The sequence below is a fragment of the Dendroctonus ponderosae genome, unplaced genomic scaffold, assembly GCF_020466585.1.
Source record: "Dendroctonus ponderosae isolate FM_Combo_2020 unplaced genomic scaffold, Dpon_F_20191213v2 Dpon_F_20191213_6, whole genome shotgun sequence".
Classification (NCBI taxonomy): domain Eukaryota; kingdom Metazoa; phylum Arthropoda; class Insecta; order Coleoptera; family Curculionidae; genus Dendroctonus; species Dendroctonus ponderosae.
In genome coordinates, this window is record NW_026018814.1 from 11342045 (window position 1) to 11368343 (window position 26299).

The window sequence follows — 26299 nt, forward strand, 5'->3', positions numbered from 1 at the left end:
TAAAATGCTTACTTACAAAGGATCAAGCATAAGCAGTTTACATAATCATTTGAAAACAGTGCACGATAAAATAACCGAGAAAAAATCATCTGAGACCGGCGGCCCGAGTCCACAAACAAGTACACAGCGCTGTATTCTTAACTTTGTGAAAAGGACTAGTTTAGAAGAAATTGTATCAAAGCTTGCTGGATTGGATGGACTATCTATTAATTGCATAACAAATAGCTCGTTCATACGAGAGTCATTGCAACAACGAAATTATTGCTTACCACAAAATAATTCTAGAGTTATGAATCTTATTTATAAGTTTTATAAAACTATAAATGAATTAAATTGTATGCAGAATGAAGGGCAACAATTTCTATAGTTATGGATGAATGAACTGGTAAAGGAAATTGAAGATATTTAAATATTAGCGTACATCAACTTGAAAAATATTTGAATTTAGGATTAGCTCCGGTATCAAGCACTTGCGATGCTGAAACAATGTTAAAATGCGTTTCTAAGAAACTAAAAACTTAAACTTAAAGTTGTAAAGTTCCGATAGAATTAGCAGCCGAAGCTTTAGGTAGACAAGACTCAAATTTATTAACAAGTGAAGGTATATTTGAACTTTTTCTGGGTGAAGTATTAAATTTGAAATCCGAAATTAGTCAGAAATTATTACACGCTATAAAAGCACGGAAGCACGGATTAAAGACAAAAGAGATACAGTATTAGTTAGGCTTATTCTTTATTTACAAAATTCTGAAACTGTTTTAACGAAATCTTCTAATAAATTCCTTCCATTGGCAACGAAAAATGACATTATTAAGTTCTCCGGACAAATACATATTATCAAGATCATATAAAGATTACTCTACAGGGGAAGAATGTGATATCGAAATACGTGATGAAAGCGATATTCAAGAGCCAGACAATGTTTTATTGAAAAATGCTATGGAAGTGGCAATTAATGAATATTTAAAGGAACCGCAAGAAGTGATTACCTCTACTCAAACTCTAAGAATAGAGTTTTTGACCCTGGAAGCCACAAATAAAAGGACAAAAAAATTAGAATTATTATATCAGACTTTAAAAACGATTAAGCCTAGTTCGGCTGCAAGTGAGAGGGTATTTTCTATTTCGGGGACGTTTGTGAATAAACTAAGGACACAGCTAAATAGCAAATCGATAGACGTCCTCTGTTTTCTGAAATCATGTTTCATTAAAGAAAAAAACTAATAGAATAGTTAAATTTGTATTAAAATTACCTAGAACAGAAAATACTCGGTCCTTTGCTTAATTGTCTTTAAAACTAAAATTGATTTTATTAAGTATGTATGGAGAAACTTTATTTACTGTTGTCTTTCGGCTTTGATTATAATTTACAATATAGAATAATACACAGTCATATATTTTCTAATTGTTTTTAATAAGTACCCATCTGTATCTAATAACATTGTTTTTTTTAAATAGTATGGTTATTATAAAAATATGAAAATATATTCTTTTTATTTATTCGAACCCTTTGCTGAATAACTCGTTTCACTATTATAAAAATATTTACATCCTTATATGTGAAAATTATGGATAAACAACGAATAATTGCTTTTAAAGTTATTTAATCCTGGTTAACTATTATTTCTTTGTTCTACTAAATTGCATAAAACAAGTTTTACTATCAATAAAATTGAACAGTAAGTAATTTCAGTCAAAAACTGCTTTTAATCACTCTAAATTTTATGTTAGAATTTTTTGTTCAAATTGCAGAATATTCGAGCAAACATTTTTTTTATAAAAATTTGTAACCGGTTAAAACCGGTTTTCTGGAAAAAAAATACTATTCGAAAACCGGTTTTCTAAAATGTCGAGCTTTGTATAAACCCTAACTAGGGCTAATTATCAAAATAAGACATCCCCAAAGTTCAATGCTCTATCCTTCATTCCAATTACTGGAAGAATGTCCAAGAAGAAAAAAGTAACACAAACTCTGATGCAGTTGACAATGCAAGACAAATTGAAAAAATGCCACAGTTAGACGACTGTACAACCCCTAACAAGAAAAATATCTCTATTTGAACATTATATAAACTGCAACTAATTGTTTATTTATTATTTTTAAATTAAGTAATTGTAATTGTTAAGTATTTTTTGAATAAATGTAGTTTATCGTTGTTACTTGCTGAAGTGGAAATAGAATTTATACTCGTATTTGTTAGCTTCCTCTATCCATCTGGACGTATTAATGACGCCCTAATTTTTCATTAAACATTTAAAAAACATTTTAGAGTGGAGAAGTGTCAAGTCTTCTATTGGGTTGCTAGCTAATTATAATGCTTAATACCAAAGACACAATTTAAACTTGAGATGTTCCAGAAGCATAGTTTGAAGAAGTCAATGTATTTATTCACAGCATAAAACTTTCCTCAGCAGCAAATAGGGTTTCGGTTCTTATTTCTTAAATCCATCAATAAATCGATCAAACAAAAAACATAAGTGTACTGGAACAGGAATGCATATTTTAATTTCAAATATCTTGAAGTAATTTTTAAAGAACATAATAATGTAATTAAATTTAGTCGTCGGTAACATTAAACGGTTACATAATCGGTTTGATTTACTTTCGATAACCGCATATTGATGTCGTTAATTTGTTTCTGCTTCAATTCAAGATCATCAACAAAACCTGACAATAAATTGGAGCACTTTGAAAGGTTTTAGAAAGGAATCAGAAGATCGAGTTTCTATTTGAATAAACCAATCATGTGAACTATTCATATAAGATATTAATCTCACTGAATTAACGAATGTTCAGAAATATATAAAATACTTACACATAAAAAATCTACCAGCTAAAACCAAATTATTGTTTAATTAAGTAGATAATTATTTTTAGAATGTCTCTAAGTAAACCAGTGTCGATGCTTCAGATTATCTTCGATCAAACAGTTTCATTAAGGACACACTAAATAATGATCGTTCAATTTAAGCTAATCGACTTTATCAATCACGGTTTATCGGTATTGACACTCTAATAAAGCTTAGCGAATGTTAAAACATGTAGAACATGAAGTAAAAAATGATTGATTTATAATTATGCATTACTTTTCGCTTGATTTATGATGTTCATGATTTTTCGAGCAACCATTACGGGATAGTAGTGAATGCTTTTATAAAGTATTTGTCTGTAATTTTTATGCAACTTGTAGACAAAAAAAGATTTAGGCTACTTGTCTTTATGGAACATCATAAAAGGCAAAAATAGAGCATGATTAACAATATGCTCACATTATAGAAAATATCTTCAGGGGTAACTTTTCTAAAACGTTTTTTTTCCGCAAATTCGGTTTTCCACCACTTTGCACGGATTGAAATTAATTATTTTCCATAAGATTACTAAGGGCGATCAATTTTTTTTGTCAGATCTATATTTGTTTGTAACCGATTTTATCGCACGCACGATTTGGAGGTAATTTGATAAGTCTCGGTCGATTTCTAATAAAATATTAAAGCAATGCACCTCTTATCTTGTTCAGTAAATAACTTTCATCAGGGGCATCGTTTAGGAATTTGCATATTTCATGTCTGCTAAAGTTTTAGATTTATTTGGTGTGTATCGCACCCTTTGCATTTTAAATATGACTCCAGCATCTTAAAATCATTTAAATTTATGTTATTCGTTGGTTGAGCTTGACCTAAGAGAGTAGCTTTCAGTATTGAGTACATTGAGCATTATGAGGATGATTTCACTGTATTCACTTGATCAGAAAATATGCAATAAAAACGAATTCTGCATACTTCTTTTATATATTTTTTTAACATGACCTTTACCTTTTCGTTGCCTTTTGAAATCAAAAAATGTGCCATTCTTTGAAATTTAGTTTAGAAATAATATATTATGTATTCTCAAAAATGTGTGGTCCTTCAAGATCAAAATCATCAAAATGTGTTCMAAGTCTTTTTTTTTYTCAGTTTATCKGTTTTACAGAATCAGGTTTTCGTCAACTAAACGTCGGAAACCTTTCAAKATTTAGCCGAATATTATAACCGAATGAAGATACTTAATAAGAAAAAYAGGAGGTCCTTTATATCATTGGAAAAACKAATTTTGCTTTTCTTTGTCATTGTTGTATATACATTTTCGGGTATAGTGAGATGCTTGATTGAAYCGCTTTATTAAACCTTTGCGAGTAGTAAATTCCGTAAAAATTGATGAGTTCGAAAMAAAATTCAATGCCGGTGTTTTAGCGGTTTGCAGATAATTGCTGGTGTCTTTCAACTTTGCATACATTCACGATCAAAGCTAATTYTGTGCATGAATCGTTCTATATGCGATKATTGGCCCCAATAGGCAAGTTCGGCCTATTATTCCTTTTCAACTTCCTTTTAATTTCGCTAATTGGAACTCACCATATTTTCCATGTCCTTTTGCGAGATGTTTATAGATTTATCCGCWCATTAAAAATGTGAATTATTCATACTATGGCYGGCTGTAATTCGGCGAATTTGTCGTCAAAATGTTATTTATTTCTTTGATAAGGTAATGTGAGGGTTTATAAATGGTTTCGCAGCTCATTCAATATACACTTTTCCYTTACTTAATTGTCAGKAAATATGTAAATGCATATTTATAAGAGTCAGACTCTTATTTGGTACACGTAAGAAYAGCTCGAACGTTTTTTACAATCTGTGAGRAAATATTTTTAATCCRCTATTATTAAAAGTGAAAGGAAGCAGCGATTCGTTAATGGCATCAAACATAKATCTTGCCGAAAGCGATGTGCCGATCCATTCGATTAAKTTTTGATGTTAATAGCGTCGATATTTAAGACAAATTACCCACTGATGGTGATGTTGATCGAATTTATCTACACGCTTTTATCAATGGATACTTTTAAACAAGCATTGGGAGCCTACCATCAAGTCTTGTTGAAATTAGTAGTCAAATATGCTCTTTAGGACCAATAGTTTGAATATAAAAAGAAACAATTAAAAAATACCTCAAACTACATTTAGATCTGAGAAAATGAATTCTCCCAAGTGATAACATTTTCCAGGCTTGTATAGCCTCTATTAACGCTTTCAGACGTTTCTTTCACCAAGTACCTACTCTAGCATGATGCTTGCGCACTCTCTGAAATTGTTGCTCTGATTAATTCTCCCCAATCTCTTCTACTAAGAGAACGCACATTCAAGTCTAGAAGTAAAAGCAGGAAACCGTCTCAACTGTCGCCGAAGACAACACCCAATTTTCATCGGGTCGTGGAACAAAGAGAATGGATTACATCAATCTATAACAAGCATGTTGGTCAAATTTGTTTTCGGCTTCAACTAAATGGTTCTCATATTCAAAGAGAATGTTAAAATACCATTATCTCGCCAAGAATTTCAGTTCAATGGAAAAAGCGAAGTCTTACTGTTTTGAGACTTTCGGTGTAATTGATGAAAGTGGTTTTATTGCAAAATTGTTTGCTTCAATATCCAAGGGGTATTGTTAAAGACATTCTTCAGTGGTACCATTCCACTACGTACATAAACCGTTTGTATTTGTTTTATGAAAGTTTGTAAAGCATCTATTAAACTGTTCATGCTTTTTAAGTGACCCAACATTTCGTTATTTTATTCCTAAAAGCAATTAGTTTTTTGTACATAGAGTGATACAATTTTTACCTGCAAGGCTTTAAGGGAATATTCTAAGGGCAAAACGATTGAAATTGCCCTACTATTTGAAACAACTGAATGAATTGAACGAGCCAATTAGTTCAGGCAACTTTATTTTAGATGCTTATTTTCTATCTTCAGTTTGTTTTACTGCATTCGACATTTTTACTTGCTTGTTTTTTATGATATCTAAAAGCAAGTCTACTATTTATTTTATAATTAATTTTAGCTTTGTTATATTCATGCATGAAAAAACAGAAACTGTCAAAATATATATTTTAACTCCATGAATCAAATCGGTAACTTTTTTGTCTTGACATCTTTTCCTTATGACCAAACAGCTGTTTATTAATTTAAATAGTTTATTTGCAACTGAAATGTAAGAGATAGGTGAATATTAAAATACCGTGGGTCTTTAATTTGGTTATCTGTATACTCTGAAATGTTTTTCAAGTAAAGAGTGTTTCATAAAAGTGGTATCAACATTAATTTTGAAATTTTGAAAATTTAAAGGATTTTTATCAAACTTTTTATACTGTTGGACTCCCTGTATATATCAATAATAATATTCAATAAATGTATTTATAGAAGTAAATGAACATTTTTAGGGTACATACTCTGAATTTTCCTCTGGAATACACTATGAATGCTCTTATGGAATAACTATAAATATACCTATAATTACTCAATAACCCCGACAAAAAATTCCCCTCCGCCCGGTCCAATTTTTCAACTTTCTGGAAGAAGAAAATCAGTTTGCTTTTGAAATTAAGCTCAATGAAAGTCAGTAAATTTGACCAAGTAAATCTATTAGGAATTCGAAAACTATTCGACCACTATTGACATTTGCAAAAAGTCTCGAGACGCATTTTTTCAATTAAAATGTACGTAGTTTCATTACAAGTTTCGATAGATCCTCAGAGTTATCTTATAAAAAAATTGGACCTGTCAATGTTTTTGAACGTACCGGGTATCTCTTCTACCTAGCAAACTACTCTTCTTTCTTTAAGAAAGACTAATTAAGTATATGCGACCTAACATCTATAGCAAGTGTCATCCTTTTAAGGATTGCTAAGAATCTAAATAATTATTTGTTGAGCAAGTGCGCTTTTAATAGCAGCAGCCTCCGCTAGTCAACAATTTTAACCACTGTGTTTGTGTTGTTTGACTGAAAAAATGCCCTTAAAATTGGATCACGCTGTATATCCCTGATTAGATGGCTGTAACAAATAAGCAATGCATTTCCTTCTTAAGCAGCGAAATGTTTGAGAAGAATACCTACTAACTCGCAAATTAAAAAAAATATTTTCTTCGTTTGCTTAAATAAATTAATACGTGAACATATTACGTTATAATTTTCATTATAATTTCGACTGTCAGATTGTTCAGGAATTCACTTCAACAGAAAATTTCTGAACTTGGCCATTTACTTTTTCAATGAAGTCGAAAATGATTTAGCTCTCCAATAATGCCAACAGATGGTGATTCTTGCATTTCTCATTTTACTGAACATGGAATCATTTCTATGGAATTAATTAGAGTGCGATTTTACTTTAAGTCTACAACATAAGGTAGGCGTTTAGATAAAGCTCTCCATTTTAATTAAAAATGTCTAGTGATGACTGGAAATACCTGTGTAAAAACCGATCTCTTCGAACCGAAAATGTGTTCCTAATTAATTTTACTTTCCGATTGAACATTAATGAGGCAAATTATCTTTCATAAATCTTGAATTCGAATATATTTATGTTAGTAACAGTCAAGCTATTTGGGTTAGCTTCTGTAAACCTCTGAAAAGCTTTGTTGATGAAAAGTAATATATTTTATATTCTTTTTCAGATTTTTTCGTAAGTTTCATCTTATCCAACGTCAGCTTACTGCCATACTTCTAAATCGGAAAACGTCTCTCATAAGTTACAATTGGCAAAAATAGAGCTGCTGAAATGTATTGCCTGATCTCGCTGTAATTTTTACTGGTAGAATTGACACACACAACAAGATTTCTTTCTTTGATGCAACAAAAATAATGTCCTCGCTTAGTTGTAAACGAAGAGCGCAAAAGAAACATACATTCGTCGACTAAAACAAGTCAGGCATCATTAGAAACTGGAAAAAAACACTGTCTTACCAATATCAGCTAAAAATAATTCAAAGTCCTGTACTGATCCTTATATTATGCCAATAATATTAACTCTTAATTAATTATTTAAATTTTTTTAGTATAATTTTTGTACTCGATTAATGGAAGGTAAAAAACATCCACTTGCAATGTAAAAGGGCAAATATCCACTTCAAAAGCAACTAAACTAAATGAAAGAACATAATAAAGCAAATGTAGAATGCATCAGGTTCTTACGAGCAAACAATCAGGACGACTAAATTGGTCAACATATTTAGTTGAATACGATTTAAGGGAAAACGAAACTAACTCAAGAAAAACCAAACTGTTCTTATAGAGCAGATTAATTAGTACAAGGAAATGTTAAGTTGAATTTAAGAATGAGTAAGTCTGATAAGGCTGAGTAAAGTTATAGTTCGGAAAAAAAATGTCTAAGTAATTAATATTTTAAAGTAATTTTTCATAATCAAAATCATTCGAAAATCGAGTCGCAAATCCAATTTTGACTGAGCAACTTTGACTACATACATGCATTCAAAATATGTAGGAAATCGCCTATAAAAGTTCTTCCAAAAAGTCAATAATTGTAAAAGTAAAATACTGTAAAGTTTTTTTACATGTTGATTGATAGCTTTCAGGACTTTATTATTCAATTAGAGAACGTTTGTAATGAGGACAGCGCTCTGTCCCATTAGAGGTCCCAAAAGATTATACAGTTCCATATCTGAAAAACGGTTAAAATCAGATTACTTTTCGGCCCTACAAATAAATCTCTGAGGATTTGGCCGCTTAGAGCTGGAGTTTTTTCGTAATACACGTGTTTTTTGCCCATTTCAGAGTGATTAGCGTCTTATCAAAATTATGGCTGGGGATTGTAGGCTTTATAATTAATACCAGTCGCTCTTAGCATGGCGCAGCATTCTTCAATTRGAAAATATTTCCAATAGTAATTTGAGCTAGCTGGGTAAAGAACCCGTTATTTCTTATAACACAAGCCAAGCAGAACAATCCATCATCATAAATGCTCATATCCTCTTTGAGAAATCATTCATAAACGTAATTGGAAAAATATGACCAAAGTGTCGATCGATGCCAAAACGATATCTTACGGACAGCAATAATAATAATAATACTCTTATACCTATTTTTCTTTTAATTCATATAGCAGAYTCAAATTTATACATGAAAAATAGATTCGAATATGCACGCTGAATAAAGCATCGAAAGAAAAGCCGAAGACGAGAAAAAAGAAAACCGTGGCTGTATAATGCTTTCCGGATATTTGATTGGTTTGTTACTGATTTCAATGTTATCAGATCGGAAAAAGGGAATTGAAAAAGTCGGGAAAAATGTAACAGCCCATCTGGATTCCAGTGGATTTGTTGAATGTTTCCATTCGAAGGAAGGTTTAATAAATGATACGATGTTATGATGAAATTTCCGCACAACCAATAAATTTGGTCCCTTGAAGAGATTAAATCTTGCATGAATTGTTATTTCTGATCAAGTTAAATAATTTTATGTTATTGAAATGTTATTTAAATAAATATTGCGAGAGAGCAAGAGGTAAATATGATAAATTAGTCCAAACACGAAGAATCTTCTGTATATTATGAGAGTTATGGGGAGTCAAACACTTGGGAAGTGATGATGCACTTAGACAACTAATGATTGGTCAGTAGCAACCTAAGGATTACTGAGAAATAATAATATTATTAAAACCGCTTCTGTATAATCTTAAAACACATCTGCTAATAAGCGGCAAAGCAATGGCTTTTTGTTATAATTATTAACTATTATTTTAGGCGGTTTAGTCGTTGCGTGTTTAATTGATTTTCCAAATCACATTTTGCATTTTGCTTTATTAATAGTTATCAGCTTTCTAAATTCAGTCAGCAAGAAAACAAAGAACTTCCGAAGATCTGGTCTAACTGAACTTACGCAGCGTAAAGTTCAAATTCTAATTAAAAAATGATACTAGCAACATAATATTGAGAACATACTCAGAAAGACCGAGGTGATAACGATTTTCGATTAGAAATAAATATTGTTGATTTATATATTGAGGACCAATGTAACTTGCATGGTCTTCTTTGCATTTAATACAAACAAAGTGAAAACGACAGACTTTTAGTCGACAGTTCTATATAAAATCGTATCTATTCTCGATAACTAAAGTAATACATCTTAGCATCGCCTGTTCAAGGGAAGTAATTATGTGTCGCCTCTAGAAGTAGTTCCAGAAAAAAAACATTCCACAATACAATTTCATTACTAAAGTGCTTTCAAATCTCCACTTTGCCGAAAGAGAATAAAACTGTGAACAAGCAGTTAATTCAATTGACATCGAGTAACAGAAAAGAAATGTGTAGTCAGGAAAACATTAAGCAGATTAAGTTACTTGAACCGCTGTAAAGACACAGTTGGAATGAATTCTTTTGCTTTTTTCCCAAGCAAGTCCTATCGGAATTAAGTTTAAGCAGGGGCTATAAAATGTGAGTATAACAGTAGCTGTATAACTAATGTTATCCAGACCTTCAAACTTATTACATCGTGTAGTTAGTTGGATGTTATTAGTAACGGCAGCGGAAGGAAGCAAGTTCTGTATATTTTATACTTAATATGATTACCCTTCATCGATCCACGCGTCCTTAATTATGATTGATTAAGACCTTTTGTGGATTAATTCGTCTCAGTTTGCTTACATGTACTTTTACCATTAAGCTAATGAAAGATGGTTCATATGATGCTGACGTACACACATCAAGACTTATGGTATCATAAAGTGACATTGGGGCAAGCTATAATTTTTCATAGTTCCTTTCACCTCTATATCCATCATAAAAATTTTCGTCACGTTTTCCAGTCTCACGGTGGTCTTTTCATTTGTGAAAAATAAAACGTTAGCCTCAATTTGGGAAATTCCATTTCTATCCACGTAGTTTCACTTCGATACATAGGCAATTTCCATTTCGATATGTTTATGATTTGACAGCAAATTCGATGATAAAATAAAGATGTATTTGAAACCGCTTGAATTTTTTTTAGAAAATAACGTCGTAATTTAAATTGGGTTACGAAATGCCTGGAATATTGCTTTTTACTTACGCAAAATATTGCTTTTTACTTACGAGTAATCGGTTTGCATCTGGAACGTTCAAATATGTAAACAAAATCACATTAGAAAACTACTGAGACTTAAGTCACAGGCTAGAGGAGGGTTCAAAGTTTCATCCTGTCATTGGCAGCCGCATATGAAACAAAGAAAATATTTTTTTTTACTGATCTTAGATAAATTTAGTCAAAATTTTTGAAAGTTCTCGACGTTTGTAAACCAAACATTTAGCCCCCCGAGAAGACAAAAAAATGTCGAAAGCTTGGTAGCTGAGAAGTTTGTTTCTTACCACTGGCCAGACTGAATCTCCGATGCAAACATTTCCTACATAAACCAATACAAAGGAAAACTGAAACCATTCCGACAGAAAACTTACACAGCAAAGGATCAAGAAATGTTTAAAATTTGGAGACTTTGAGAAATAGGATCACTTAAACAAGAAAATAAAAAGACAACAAGAATGCACAAGCAAGGGGCTCATTGACAAAATCATCAAAAGCGACTCAATCGAGTCCTAAAAAAATGAGGATAATCGAATTTTTAAGATGAGAACTAATTAATAACAACGAACGATTTAAACTATTATAAGTTTCCGGGATAGAGGCAGCGGAACTAAGACAAGATTGAAAAATTCGTCGTATGTTCCTAAGAGATTTGTCTACAAAATGTGCATCGAAAATAGCTTTCCCAATTTATCCGTGAGTGAGAACATTCAGAACGAGTCAATTTCTAAGTCTATTATATCACGTAGGATACAGTAGTTGCTCCAGGAAAAGTTGAGGGATAAATTATGGAGATGCTTTAATTGACAAAAGAAATTAATTATGGAAAAATTGTTCTAAAGGGTAAAATAAGGGTTCTATTGATGAAAGCATACTTCTCAGTATAGTAGATTGCCTTATTGCCAGCCTTTGTGGAGAGCGAAATGGAATTCAACACGATATTGAGTTGATACAGTAAGCTATAGATTATGTATCATCTGAAAATTCCGTACTTAATTAAATTTGTTGTCGTGTTACTAAATCAGTTTTCTTCAATGCTCCAGAAAAGGAACACTCCACAATTATTCTCTACATGGGCCCTGCACACTTAAGATATGAGCCATAACTTTATAACACTGTAGTAAAAATGGGAAACAGGAAAAACGACTCGAAAGAAATAAATGTTAATACATAACTATGCAGAGGTAACAGAAAAACTATATAAAAAGTTTATAAAAACGAAACTATGGGGGAAAGCTGCAAAGAACCCCCGGAAATCTTCACAAACAACAGAAAATGAACTGACACGCCATATATCAAAGACAGAAACACAAAAAATTAAGAACAAAAACACAGTAGAACCAATTAATTAAATTCACCAATTCCATTAAAAAGTTGAGGTCTGATTCCTTATTCGACCAGTGCAATTTCTAAACACGTTATTTCCATTACAAAATGGGACTTCAAATCTATTTAATGGAAATTCGAATCACTAATGTGAAAGAAAATCACATCCAATTCGATAAGTGAAAAGAACAATGAACGAGTCACTTAATTCGACCACATTCGCTATAAAAAAACAGATCGTGATCCAAACAAAAGAATAAAGATGATCTCATATTATTGGAAGCAATGTTTTACTCAACAAAAAACCAACTCATGTTTTTGTGTTTTATTGTCCCGATTCTTTCTCTGAATGGATGCGCAGTTGTCTCTACTTTCAGTTTGGAAATAATGCGTGAGTATCTGAAAAATGAGTGCCAGTACGATTTATTTGATTGTATCGTGTCTGCAGGATAAATTCGCATCCGAGAAAAATGGTCCTTTTCCTGTTAGGAAACGCGAGGTTTTACAGGCAATACAAGTTAGGTGTATTTTATTTTTGGTAGCAATGCACCCGCTAAGCCGACGAAAGAATACGAATGTTCATAAATAATAGAACGTAAATGTACATTCTACATGCGAAGTTACCTTCTGTGCAGACGATTGAATCCGAACAGTAAATACACTTCAAAGCGAATAAAATTTCCTTTTTTGGAGACCCGTAAAATCTCCGCACCGGAAAATACTTCAATTTTATCGTTCGCTTTGGATAACAAACTTAAATTTCATTACTCTTCTATATTGCTCTTTACAGCTTTTGGCGGTGGATGCAAACATATTTTATTAGGTTGCGGTGGAATTTATGCGACGGTAAAAAGCTTTCTGAATCTTTTATGAAAACCTCTGCCATTTTTCTTTGATCAGACTTACAAAGTTGAGTCGTTGATAAATCGGCCTACAGTAAAACCAGCTCCAGTCCGTATTGTCAAAGTTTGCGACCAACTTTTTCTATTATTTTCGTTATTGTTTCTGAGCCCATCGCTGTTTGCAAGAGAAAGTTCAATAACATAATGAGAGGCAGAACAAATCAAAACATTTGACGATCATAATAAATCAAACACAAATACCCTTAATATTTATAAGTTCTGGATATTAAATTAATATTTGAATAAATTAGCAAACAATTGATTGAACCGTATTCTGAAACTTCAGTTGAAAGCAAAAATAATCAATGAAAAGAAAAATACAAAAGCCTTGTGAAGCTTTCACAACCATTTTATTCCCGTATGATACACATTACTTTTTTACGTCAGTTCCCCTGCTTTAACTTAATACGAGCCCCCATATGTAGCGATTTCAACACTGATTTGGGAAAAGTTAGAAGCATCTTTAAATGATACATAAATTGCCGCGATGAGGATTATAAGGGTTTAGGAAAAACGATCGAAAATGCCATCTCTGTGTGGCAATAAAACCCCTAATGGAAAAATACGATCATTTCGAAAAATTCAATAGAGCAATAAAACGTGAAATCGTTAACACAATATCCGTTGAGATCAACACTTTAAAAGATGTGCCGACAAACATGATCGATCCAGGTGAGAGTATCACCCAACAAGTGGAATAGAAGTGATTTGTACATTTTTGAAGTAATGCAGACGAAAGAGATGTAGGAAAGAATTCGTCATCTTCCAGGACACCTGCAATGAAAATAGAATAAAAAGACTCCACTCTTTCTTAATTCGTTAGCAGCTGAACCCTGCGGGATACTGAGAGTGTGAATGCGGCTGATGGCAAGGACGCGTAGCAAAAAATAAATAATGATAAAAACTTTGGGCATTTCGATAGAATCAAGCAACAAAACTCCAAATGGAACCTATTAAAATGTTTGACGCAGATTTTCCCTGATATCTTTCTTTTGTAGGATGATTCAAATAATCGTTCAAAAGAATCTCAATGAAGATGGAGACCATTAGCCCAAAAGCAGATTCGCCAAATCACAAAATACTCAAATATATGAAATTGCATTTGCTGTCTAATTTAATGGTGTAATTACAAAAAACTGTTCATTCAATGATTTCAATTTGTGGGAACTACAAGCGTGTAATTACTCAGAACTGGTAAATTTGGCACTGGATAGCCATTACATTATAATCAAACCGCTGCCTCCCAAATGCAGACAACAATGTAAAAGCACTCGGACATTTACTACCATTCTATAAAATTGTAGGAATTTGCCCGAGGCTCTGCGGGACGAAAGTAATACAACTTTTGTACTACAACTACCATTACATTTGCAAATTTCAGAATTTAATTTGAAAGTTTTGGTCGGAGTGCCCTATGCGGAGTTGACGCGAACAACTTTCCTGAAGGGCGCTTACCTCAAACCTTCAAGTTTCATGTGGCCAATACATGTATTTTCTACATAAAAACTAGGCTTTGTAGTTGTTTGGCATAATTCATGCATTTGAATGGATGTGGAAGTTTAAATATTGTATTTGAGATTGGTCAAAAGGAGCTCGTCATGTCGTCTATCAAGCACACGTAAATTGAAAACAGTTTATTTTATATAACTGTATACAGATGAGGTAGCAGGCTTGTAGGTCGGAAGTTTTCAGTATCTGTTATGTCTGTTGGCGATCCATGAGAATAATTACCAATAGACTGGGGCTTATACAACAGGCCCGATTTAGATGTACATTTGTTAAGCTGTCATGTAGTTAATATATTAAACTGCAGTTAATATGTCTTTTGTAAAGTTTAGCATTACGAGCCAACTATGCAGGTTTCGATGTGGCTAATTAGAAAATCGGTATATTATATAATTAAATTTCAAGCAAAAAGTAAATCTTCTAAACCGATTGAACTGTATTATTCATTGTGCCATTTACTCATCTATCAATCACTTCTCGCAATTGATCAATCGAAAACAATAAATAGGTAACGTAAATTCAGTCAAAGTTCCTCTTTACATATTTATTTCAGCCTTTGCAATTTAAAAGAAAACTTGAATAATTCAATATTCGGCTTCAAATAGCAAGCAATAAATAAGCCGCTGTTTGGAGCAGCGTGTATTCGCAATTTTCAGAAGCTTCATCAATCATAACGCCTAAGATAGGGAACTTGCCAAACAATGCATTCGAGCAATTCCCATTTCATTCTGATCAAAAGGAAGATTACACAATGTGAAATAAACGATGAAAGAAATAGATTATTTTCCTTTGATACAGTGTCCAAACAGGGGACTTATTTTTACAGAGTAGACACATGAATAATCGAGGGAATTAAAAGGATCAGCATTTTCATTTGAATCATTAATCATTTTTTATTTCACATTTTAAGTGAATGCTTTGCTAACGCCATTTTAATATTTCGCAATTAATTGTCATTTTATCTGTACATTCACTTTTCTTCATGAGTTTATCTAGTGTCAGATTAACAATACAAATTCTGAAAAATAGTCACTTGTTACTCAATAAGCAAAACATTAGTTCAACGATTAATTTTGACTCGCACTTGAAGTGAAAGTACATATTTTTCAGTCGCCTTGAGAAGTACCATAGATTTAATAATAAGCGATGCTTTCGACTTTAGAATTTGCAACTTTAGAATAAATGAAAATCGGAAAAATTATCCTTACTAAACTGATACTATAATATGTGGTTCACACCCTCCCCTTTGGCTTCCAAAATTTTGCATGAAAAACTTTGCATCGAATGCAGATGAAACTTCAAAAATAACATGCTTGAGAAGGGAAAAATGTAGCAAAAGTGTGTAGCACTATACTGGAATTACCAAAAGAAGTTGAAAAAATCCTTAATTTGTATTCAGCACGCTGAAAACTTAAATTTACTTAAAATATTCTCAAATGTGGGCATTGAAGAATAATTCTTTTTATATTTAAGATATATATAACGCAACAAGGTTCAGATACTTTCAATTAAGTATAATGCTCTTCTCCAGTAGGTGTACCGATATTATTACATTTTAATAAGCTACTTGTGCGTATTGAAGATGTTTCATTTCAATTTGAGATGCAAAGTATGAAAATATTCATAAACTTAGCAGCACACCCTGAATTACTGGTATAACCCATTTTTTCAGATTCAGCGTATCAAAATTTCTTTATTGGTCAAAAAACTAATTTTCAAATTGGCTTTTTTATCCTTAGGTAGCCTGACGGTTTAAAATAATGCATATTTGAGATGCTGTTATAAATTACTTTAATAGACCGTGTCAAAACTTATTTGCTCGAAGAAAAAAACTGTAGGGCTGTTTGTCCCTTGAGAGTGCCCCGAACTGTTCGGCTACAAAGATTAAGCTTTGTAAAATTCGAATTTAGGAAAAAAGATATGGGCTATAAATAACAGAAAGATGGAAATGGACAGGTTCCACTACGTATTACTTGGTACAAAAAGATATCAAACAATTAAAAACCCTAAATATAAATTGCCGAACAGTGGATTTGTTTTTGTGTACAAATTAGCTGGTCAAAGCAATTTTATCAACGAAAATGTGGGTTTGTTCAAGACTTGAGTCGAAAGAGGCTCTTAAAGTTACTGCAATTGTACACACATACGATCGACAAACCATGTACATGGACAATACCATTTGCGGATGGCTGGGCAGTATTAATGACTATTCATGAACCAATGATTTCCAACTGGATTTCATTGGAAATTCCTAACATTTAAGCTATTGGAACCGATGGATTGGAGTGTTCTCTCTTGGATCAAAATTCGAGTAAGCTAGAAGCAAAAATATAAACATTTTACAGAGCCTCGAAGATTGAAAAAGGTATTTCAGAAACGGTTGAAAACACGTGCTCAGCTAATAGTCATTTAGATGAGTGCATTCCTCAAAGTGACTAAAAAATAGATTCCCATCAGCGGTCAACCGAACTGAGCAATAGTTGCTGACCAATGACTTGCTAATTACGTTTTTCTGGAAATTGAAGCAAAGCTTATTAAAGTATCATTCCTGAAGGCATTAAAAAATTTCATCCGAGTTCATTAATCGAGGTGTAGAATGTATAAAGTTTTTATCCGATAAATCAGTGAATAGTTACTTCATCAAGCGTATATCTCTAGAGACGTGCCACGCGATGCATGATATTCCCCCTAATCCATCCAAACACCAAACCGGAATATGAAAGAAAAGAAGAAAGAAAGCCTTTCACAATCCCGGTCACGCCTTGGTAATTGCCATACTATAAGAAGCTGCCCAGCCACAATCACACCATCAGTTTTGGTTTGGCTTTTCTACGAGTATCAAAAATGAGTCGTTTAACTGTAAGTGTACTTTGTGGTTCTTTTTCAACAACGGACTAATTGGGAGTTTTTGGTGATGTGTGACTGGTGAATGGGAAAAGTGTGCATATCTCTCGAAATGCCGGATATTAACAATTTTCGCGTTCTCTGGTGTTTATTTAAAATCAAGCTAAATGTTTCCCCAATTTTCCCTAAATATTGTTCAATACAACTCTCCCTTAAGACACATACCTACTTTTGAGCAAACTTTTCGCCCCTGACAAGTTCTAGTTTCAAGCTATTAAGTTTTTTTTATCCATATCAACATAAATGACAAATTGGTGGAAATTTCATAGTATTCCAGATTTGATCAAACAAACGATTTGTTATACATCTAAAATTCACGCAATTAAATTAAAACTGTTTAATTTTGAAGGCAGTGCTTTCTAATACTGAAAAGCAAATTCCAATTTTATAAATATTATATTAATTTCATGATTTAATTATTCATAATTTTCATTAATTGATATTCGTTTAATTATGTGGACATTTTCAGCACAAAGTAAATCCTTACCATTTGAAATTCATTCCAGTTTCAGCACCTACCTATAAGAGATATTTTGACATTCACTGAACAAACAATTGAACTATTCGGCATCTCGTTTGAGCATCTAAATTAAATAAGTCAATCGGTTTGTTTGTAATCACGTGCGTAATTTTTAGGTCTTTTTCAAGCCTTCAGAAAACAATTTATCTAAATTAAAGTCTTAAATAGGAGACGAGATTAGGACATAAAACTAGCACTGGTTAATGTTTAAATTTCCAACTCTACACACAAAGAAAAATTGCCAACATTCAAGGGTGTTAATGAATCCTAAAAAAATAACATTAGCAAGGTCGGAATGTTGTTTTTAATTTAATGCATTCGAGTTAAATACCACGAGATGGAAGCAGTTTGTCGTTATTTCATGAATGTAAATAATCTAAAGAAAATAGACATTCAAACAATCATTATTAAAAACTTTTACAGAGAAAATGATATGTTAAGTATTCAATTGCCTCAAATGACAAAATAATTGAAAAACATTTCTTGATTTAAACAGCAAACCATTAAATAAAAAAAACATTTCAGTAAGTTAGCAGCATTTTTGTAAAATTGGCCGCTTCAAGATTTTTACCTCATACCTCATAATGAAAATGGTTTTAAATATTTTATCATTTCCTATCACAATCTTCGGAACATCCGAATTTTCAACCTATTACCATTTCCATCCTTGTCAAGTAAAGCATGATATACAAAATACCTTACTTAGTTTCAGTTTTCATTTCGTTCATCCTGCTCATTATCCAATATAAATAGGACTCCGAAGTACCGTAAAATATTTATTAGAGCCGGTCTAGAGATGTTTTACTTCGATTAAACATTTGAGCAAATTGTTTATCAGTTGACTTCGTGTATCCCTCACAGCACTTCTAATTGCTATCCTGAAAGCTAACCACGTTTTTCGAATTTAAAAGTCGCCCTATACCCCACTCTTTTACAACTTTGAAGAGCTTTCTCATAAATAATAATGCTTCTCGTGATGTTTGCCAGCAGTACTAATTTATATTTTAAACTATAATTTATATTCAAACCCGAAACCATGCTGCGTTCTGTAACATAAAAATATTCATTATTTTCTTTGCGGTTTCAATCGATTTAAAGTTGATGACCCAGTGTAAAAAATATTCAGATAAATACAATTTATTGTCGCACATCAGAAAATACCCTCAACATATACTCAGTTTTCCGGGGTAGAACAGTATTTCTGATAGTTGAAAATGTTTGCTAATTTTTTCATGCTGCAAATCTCTTCATCGTTTCGTTACGCATAGATTCATTTATGCCCTTTCACTTCAGCTGAAATCCATATAACAAAGCAACGTTTTCCACCATTATTCGGCTAATATCAACTGCTTAAATCAGATTGCTCTGAGGGCTGGCTGATTTTTAAATTAATCACGCCTAAAATTGTGCGCGTAAAAATTTGCTAATCAATAAAAGAGAAATTCTTCGCGCTCCTAACTTGCTATTATCAGCGATTAAATTTAATAACTGTCTTTGGAATTTTGACGTTCTTGCGCGACTGATTAATTTAATATATTTCCTCATAATCCCAGAATGCGAAAAGATTTTTTTTACTTATGAATGCAATGAAAAACGTAAATATTTATTGTTGCTTTCACCGGCTTCTTTCTGTTGTTCTGTTCGAATGTAATGTGAAAGTCTTGTTGAGTTTCCACAGAAAAAACATTGCAAAATCCGGAACAATGTTGGTTTTTGCTAAAAACGAAAACGTTCGGCTTGGTTATAGATATTCAAAAAACCGCATTTGGTGTCTACAAAATCCCTTAAACAAACAACGCTGGAACGATTCTATGGATCGATAGAATTTCCTGAGCCAACCTGCTTTTCCTGCAATAGGAATAAATTCAGAATATTACATATTTGGCACGTATTTTGCATTTTTCTACATCATATCCACACTTTCACTTAGGCAAATTTGATAAGTTTTGACACAAAATCATTTTTAAAGTTTTATTTCAGTTAGTTTCCTTATTCAATACGATCCAGTGAATTTTGAATTAACTAGTAATTATTTGAACTATTTCTGCCTTCAATAAACAACTTTTTGCTTCCTAACTGATTTATTAAAAGAAAGCGACTATCCACGTTGCGGAAGCTCAATTATTAAAAGAAACAAAACCGGAAATAACTTTCAGAACGCGTGCACTTTCCTAGTAGTTACTTTTACTTCTCGACTTGGATTACTTTTACTTTTTAAGTGAAAAATAAAGCAAACGAGATTACATTAATTTTAATATGTATGGATTTAAGCCCGATGCTTGCGAGCCATAATTGCATCTCGCTCGCTTTTCTTCCACTTAAATGCTAAGGTAAAAAACCCATTGAATCTAGAGAAAGTTAACAGATGGAATTGTTCAGATAGATCATTAGGTTTTAATCGCCTAAGAACAACAGTTTTTTTTTATCTTCTTAATAGTATTGATGTTTGTGCATTTTAGGCTTTTAACATCTAATTATATGGCAGTTAAATATCTAATAGGGAAATTTAAGTCGAGACAAAAATAAATCATAATATAAATTCTAGTGTAATTTGCTTTCACCAATTGTAACCAGTATTTCCTAATGGTCAGTTTTTGCTATTTTCTCAATTGAAATATCTTATGTTCAAAAAATTTATTAGATGAAAGGTGAAAGGATGCAGAATAATAAATGATTGAGTGTTTGGAATAAGTTTGCGGTAAGTGGAAAATGAAGACGTTTGAAAGCGGCACGAACAGTTCGAGTCTTTAGCAAACCTGTTTGTTGTACATATTTTCGAGTACTTTACTTACAAATTTGCCACTTTTGTTTATTGACATTCAATATTTATTATTAATTTTCAATTCAATTTTAATTTAATTTTACTGTTTCTAGCAATCAACAATTTATATTTATTTTTCCATATGTCCACTACTTTATCCTCTTAATTAGGTTCAAGTGTTTAATCCGAAATAAATAAATTCCATGTTATATTTCATATTACATGAAAATCGACTTAGCTGCATGAAATTCAATTTAAAAGGTTTTAGTTTTGCCAATATAATTCTATACGTTGGAAAATTTAATTATTATCAATGTATTTTATAAATACAGACACTACACTGTTCAACCATTGATTGAAGTTAATAAAAAAAACAGTAATAGTGGTATTATTCAAACGTATCAGCTTAGTATGTTACTTTTTTCAAGGAAAAAAATCACATAAGAAAGGTATACCAAACGAAAAATTTAAGTGAAAGCAGCAAAAAAAACAAACAGTTTATGCATTACTTCTTAATTAAAATTTTCTTCACTACAATCCTTCAATTTTATCATCCAATAGACGGGTGTATTTAGTTTAGAAAAACTGGTAGTGTTGGATAATTCAAACTTGCCCTATTTTGGAAATTGTGCTGCCAATGAAACAGAAGATTTTCTCTTGTGTAGATAGTATTAATTTTCCGATATGCAAGCAGATATTCTTGAGTATTTCATTTTCAGTGACAATTTGAATTTCACAAACAAATTTTAAAATGCTCCGTCCGGCGTATTCTTTTACCATATGTTTGAAGAAAATCGTCTAATTTTGTTTGTTATATTATCAAAGTTAAACGAATATGTATACTTCATAAACCAATCGTTTTCGATTTTTTACCATTCAATCCAGTCAAAAAATGGAATGAGAATTGAAAAATACTGTACCGGAGAACATGATACTAACGTATAATGCACACGAATTGCAGTACAACCTGTTTAGCAAGATGTAATTTTTTTTTAGTGTTCGATCGTCCTTTTAGTCCTAGCACTTGGAAGCGCCCATGGAGGAATCCTCGAGGACCATGGTGGCAACGACTTGTCTGGACACGAAGGAGGAGGTGATGGCGGGTACGGTGGAGGAATTGCCGAATATCAAAGCTCAGGGGGAGGTAACGTCTCAAAAACTAATATTACCAAGTTCCCAATGGAATATAACTCTCAAATTGCAAAGAAAAACTAAACTACCTGACTAAAATCATTACCCACAGATAATGCTGTGAACCTGACTTACAAAAAGTTATAAGAAACTATGGAAAATTTGGCATTTATATTAATATTTATAAAAATAAACCATGGTACGTAGTTAGCAACAACGCAATCAACGAAGTCAAGGGAACGTGGAATAGAAATAAACGAGAAATTGAAAAATATATACCCATGTTTGGGCTGCTTGCTCAACAGCTGGCGGATCACTCAGGCTAATTGAAAAAATGATAAAATCTTCTGAGACAAACATTAGTTGAAATGGTAAACGTCCGACTAAATAAAATGTTTTATTTCTTTTGCAGATTACGGCGGCGGTTATGAATCAGGCGGCGGAGATGATGGTGGTAATGGAGGATGGCAACCACTAGGAATCCACGGCCAAGATGGTTCCCATGAAGGTTTCGATCAACAACCCCAAGTGCAGGTGGAACATCAACACATTCCCACTAGGGAAATTGTAAAAGAAGAACTCTATCCTGTGCCTGTGTTGAAGAAAATCAGCTACCCTGTGCCACATCCAGTGGGAGTACCCGAACCACAAGTAATAAAAATTGGAGTTCCTCAGCCGTATGGCGTGCAGGTTCCAGTGCCGCAACCGATTGCCGTACCCATCTACAAACTGGTGCCCCAAGAAATCGAAAAGCGAGTTCCCATCACCGTTGAAAAGCTTGTGCCCGTCTATGTTCCCAAACCAGTCAAAATTGAGATCGAAAAGCATCACGTTGAATACATTAAGAAACCCTATCCAGTTCATGTGCCAGTCTACAAGCACGTTTTCCAACATGGAGGTGGCGGACATGGAGGACACGGAGGTCATTAAATACTTTCCATCTCAGACTGATAGCGCTAAAATCGAACGAAACTGTCTTCAATTCCGTGTCATATGTTATTGCAATGGTTGTTCTACGTGATGTTTTCATTTGTTTATTTAATATTAGTTATCCACCTCATTTACCTTTCCTTTCATTCCTCATCTTTTGAATGGTGTATCAATCTTGTGTCTATGTGATGCGTGCGTGTATATAATATGTTGTTATTAGTTTTTTAAGTGTTTGTAATTGCGTCGTTTTTTTAATAAAATTGTTTGCGAAAATTTCCCATGTTTTTCTTTTAAACACTTTGGCAGCTGAACCGGATGAGTTTGAACTTTTGAATTATTCAGTTGATAACTCGGACAATGCAATCATTATGATTAGGCACTACAACCGAACCAGGTAAACATCGGAAACTCACATCAACTGTCCTAAATAGCTAAAAAGTTTCAAAATATCTGCTTTTAAATTGAAAAACTGCAAAAAACGTAGCTACAAATGCTCATATGATAGAAACGCGATTGAAGCAAAAAAATACGATGAAGGCAGATAAATTAACTTTCGCAAAACAAGTTTGAGGCAGCATTTAAAGGTTGTTGTTGCATACGCTTTAGGAAAGATTGGCTAGACATTTTTTTGCCATATGTTTAAAGTATCTGCTCTGACAATTTAACTTTGATGAAAACACGGTCTATGTTAACGTTTAAATTTTTCAAATAAAGGACCTTTATTTTGGACAATCAGTATCTAATATTTGCTTTTCAGCTACAAAATTTTTGTTGTGTATAATTTTTGTAATGCTATGAATATTTTTGATCACCTTTTGAACCTCGACAATAATATGAAAATCTCTTGTGCTTGATGATATGGTATTAAGTGCTTACCGCTCACTATAAGATATTGTGGGTGTAAACCTTTTTAGACTAGTTGATATACAAGCTCAAAAAACTGTTTTTATAGATTTCCCTTTTAAGCAACATTTTTTGATCACTTTTAGTATTGTGATGTAATGTTTCTATGACGTCTGTATTTAGTATTGTTGGTTTTGCAATGCGGATCTTTTAGGATGCAATGCAATTTTATAGCCTGTAAAATGTAGTACAGAACTTTATTTTAAGAGTTATATATAGAAAGCAAAAAAGATTACCAACTCAGCAGCTCTATTTTGAGGAGGTATTCAATCTACGCTGGATATACGTTTTGTCTACATGTATTTATATCCATAAATCAAATAACTTAAAAACTTATGTTAGTCACACTCATGGGACCAGGAATGAGTGAACAAACACCTGAAAGTGCCAAGCATTAAAAAAAATATCGGGCACCGATTTTTGGATTATTTAGCTCCTAAATTGTATAATGTCCTACAGAATAACTTGAAAGGGGTGAATAGTATTAGAAATTTTAGTAAGGGCTGCAGAAAATTTATTTTTCAAAATATAGGCAAATTTGATTTTTTTTTAGTGGTTTTTGGGGGTGTTGCTTCTGGGTGATGGGATATTTCATGTATCTTTCTTTTCGTTTAAATTAAATAAATTAAATTAGTTTTAGGTATATTTCAAATAAATTAAAACGTATGTCGTAATTCTTGAAAATCATTTTCATTTGGATGATGCATACAAATGTCTGGAACATTTAGGCATCAATATATTAATTAAGTTAAGTTAAGTTAAGTATGTGGACTTATTCTGCCTTTAGCTAATTAAAGATGCTTCAAGTTGAAATAAATAAAATAAAATAAATACATAAATAAAAAAATAGATATGTGCGGCGGTGCCAATGAGAGAAACATTAGATTTACTCCATGAAGGACAAAAATTCATATTATTATATCAGTTAAATAAATATTATTATTATTATGAATTTAAATTTCAAGAAATGAGATAATATCCATATAGGTATGTGTATCACTGTTGCAATAATGCAATTTGTTTCGTTGCTTCTTACCTAATATGTAATGGGCTGCCACTACAGGATTTATTAATTGTTTATTAAAAACAGAAGCGGAAAATTGTCCGATTTAAAACATTATTAGCTCGAAACCGAAGAGGTTTCCCTATGAAACACTCGTAAAATCAACCGCATAGTAAATGAGATGTGCTCTCAACACACATAATAACATTTTTATAGCCTGTAAAAAACCTTATTTTGCCCCATTTGGGATGGTCATGTAAAGCAGGCACGGTCATTCCAATAAATCACTCCTCTTTCCGTTATCCGGCCCTTTATAAGCACTTAAGATTTCCACCAAAGGTCTTTTCCAGATCCTAGTGGCGGAAAATTAGGGTCGAATATTAAATTTCGGGTTATATCGCGCAATTTATAAAACTTTTCATTGCACTGGAGATTCTGGCATTGAAATAGGCACAGCTGACGTTCTACGAGTTGCCCGGGGCGAAGATAATTTCAATCGAAATTAGGATAATATTGTCACAGTAATCTGCTAACAGAAATTTTCCTTAAAGTTAAATATTCGGTGATCTCAAGTATTTTCCTTCAATTTCAATATTTAACATCAGAAAATCCTTATCTTAATATTTTATCGCCTTTTTAGCAGGTAAAATAGCTAATATGAAGAGGGGCAAACACAACATTTACCCGAAAAAATAGGCAATAGATATTTTATCCGTAAGATCCGCATTCCTAAGATTTGCTCCTAAATGACTATCAACAAGAAATCCTCTTAAATATTACCTAAATAGTTAGAGCGAATTATTCTTTAGGGTCTGATTGAGTAAAGAACAAAAAACCAACGTTAGAGAATACCGATAGGATAAACAGAATTTCGTGCAATTCTTAGAGGAAAAACAGTCCATAAAGGTTCAGGTCAGCCAAGCTCAGGTAGCACAGAATGATCAAAAAGTAAAATATATCTACTACTCAGAGGCAATTACAAAATAAATCATTCAGAATGAAGCTAGTACAGAGGATATTTACAATTGTAGACTTCATCAAACAAATTAACAAAATCTTAACAAAACTTTATGAATCACTATACTCCTCAAAGAACTGGATATATATCTTTTACGCATAAAAAATACTAACCAAATGGTTGTTTAAACGCCATAAATATGGCCTAGATATTTATGAAACAATTTTACTTACTTCCAAAATAAAAAGCTGTTTAGTTTTAATATTAGTAATGTTTATACCACTACATCAACCCCATAATTGTTAGCCGGCGCATAGATTAACTATTTTGGCTATTCACGCTATACGGCACGGAAGTTTGCGGCTAAACCGTTTGATTTTAAAAAAGGATTATTTTATGAATTGTCCGACGCCTACCGAGCGCACATTTTAAAAATATTTTTGTAATGTACAGGGTGTCTCAAAAGGCCTAAAAGTATCAAAGTTGTGTTTTTTTAAATGAAATACCCTATATATTATTGCATTTTTGGATTCTCTGAGCAAAATAAGTGTTTGTTTTAATAAGATTTATAATGTC

The 26299-nt window shown here is 32.4% G+C and overlaps 2 protein-coding genes across 2 annotated transcripts in view; one reads left to right on the forward strand and one right to left on the reverse strand.

Moving 5' to 3' along the window:
• LOC109545111 (nephrin) overlaps window positions 1-26299 on the reverse strand; it is a gene marked incomplete at its 3' end in the record, with an annotated part of 199135 nt that overhangs the window by 49966 nt on the left and 122870 nt on the right.
• On the forward strand, window positions 17372-23134 carry LOC125504966 (chorion protein S38-like). Its single transcript, XM_048667800.1, has 3 exons — window positions 17372-17472; window positions 21795-21942; window positions 22342-23134. Exons 1-3 carry the CDS (start codon window positions 17458-17460, stop codon window positions 22857-22859), a joined length of 681 nt encoding a protein of 226 aa, XP_048523757.1. The 5' UTR covers window positions 17372-17457; the 3' UTR covers window positions 22860-23134.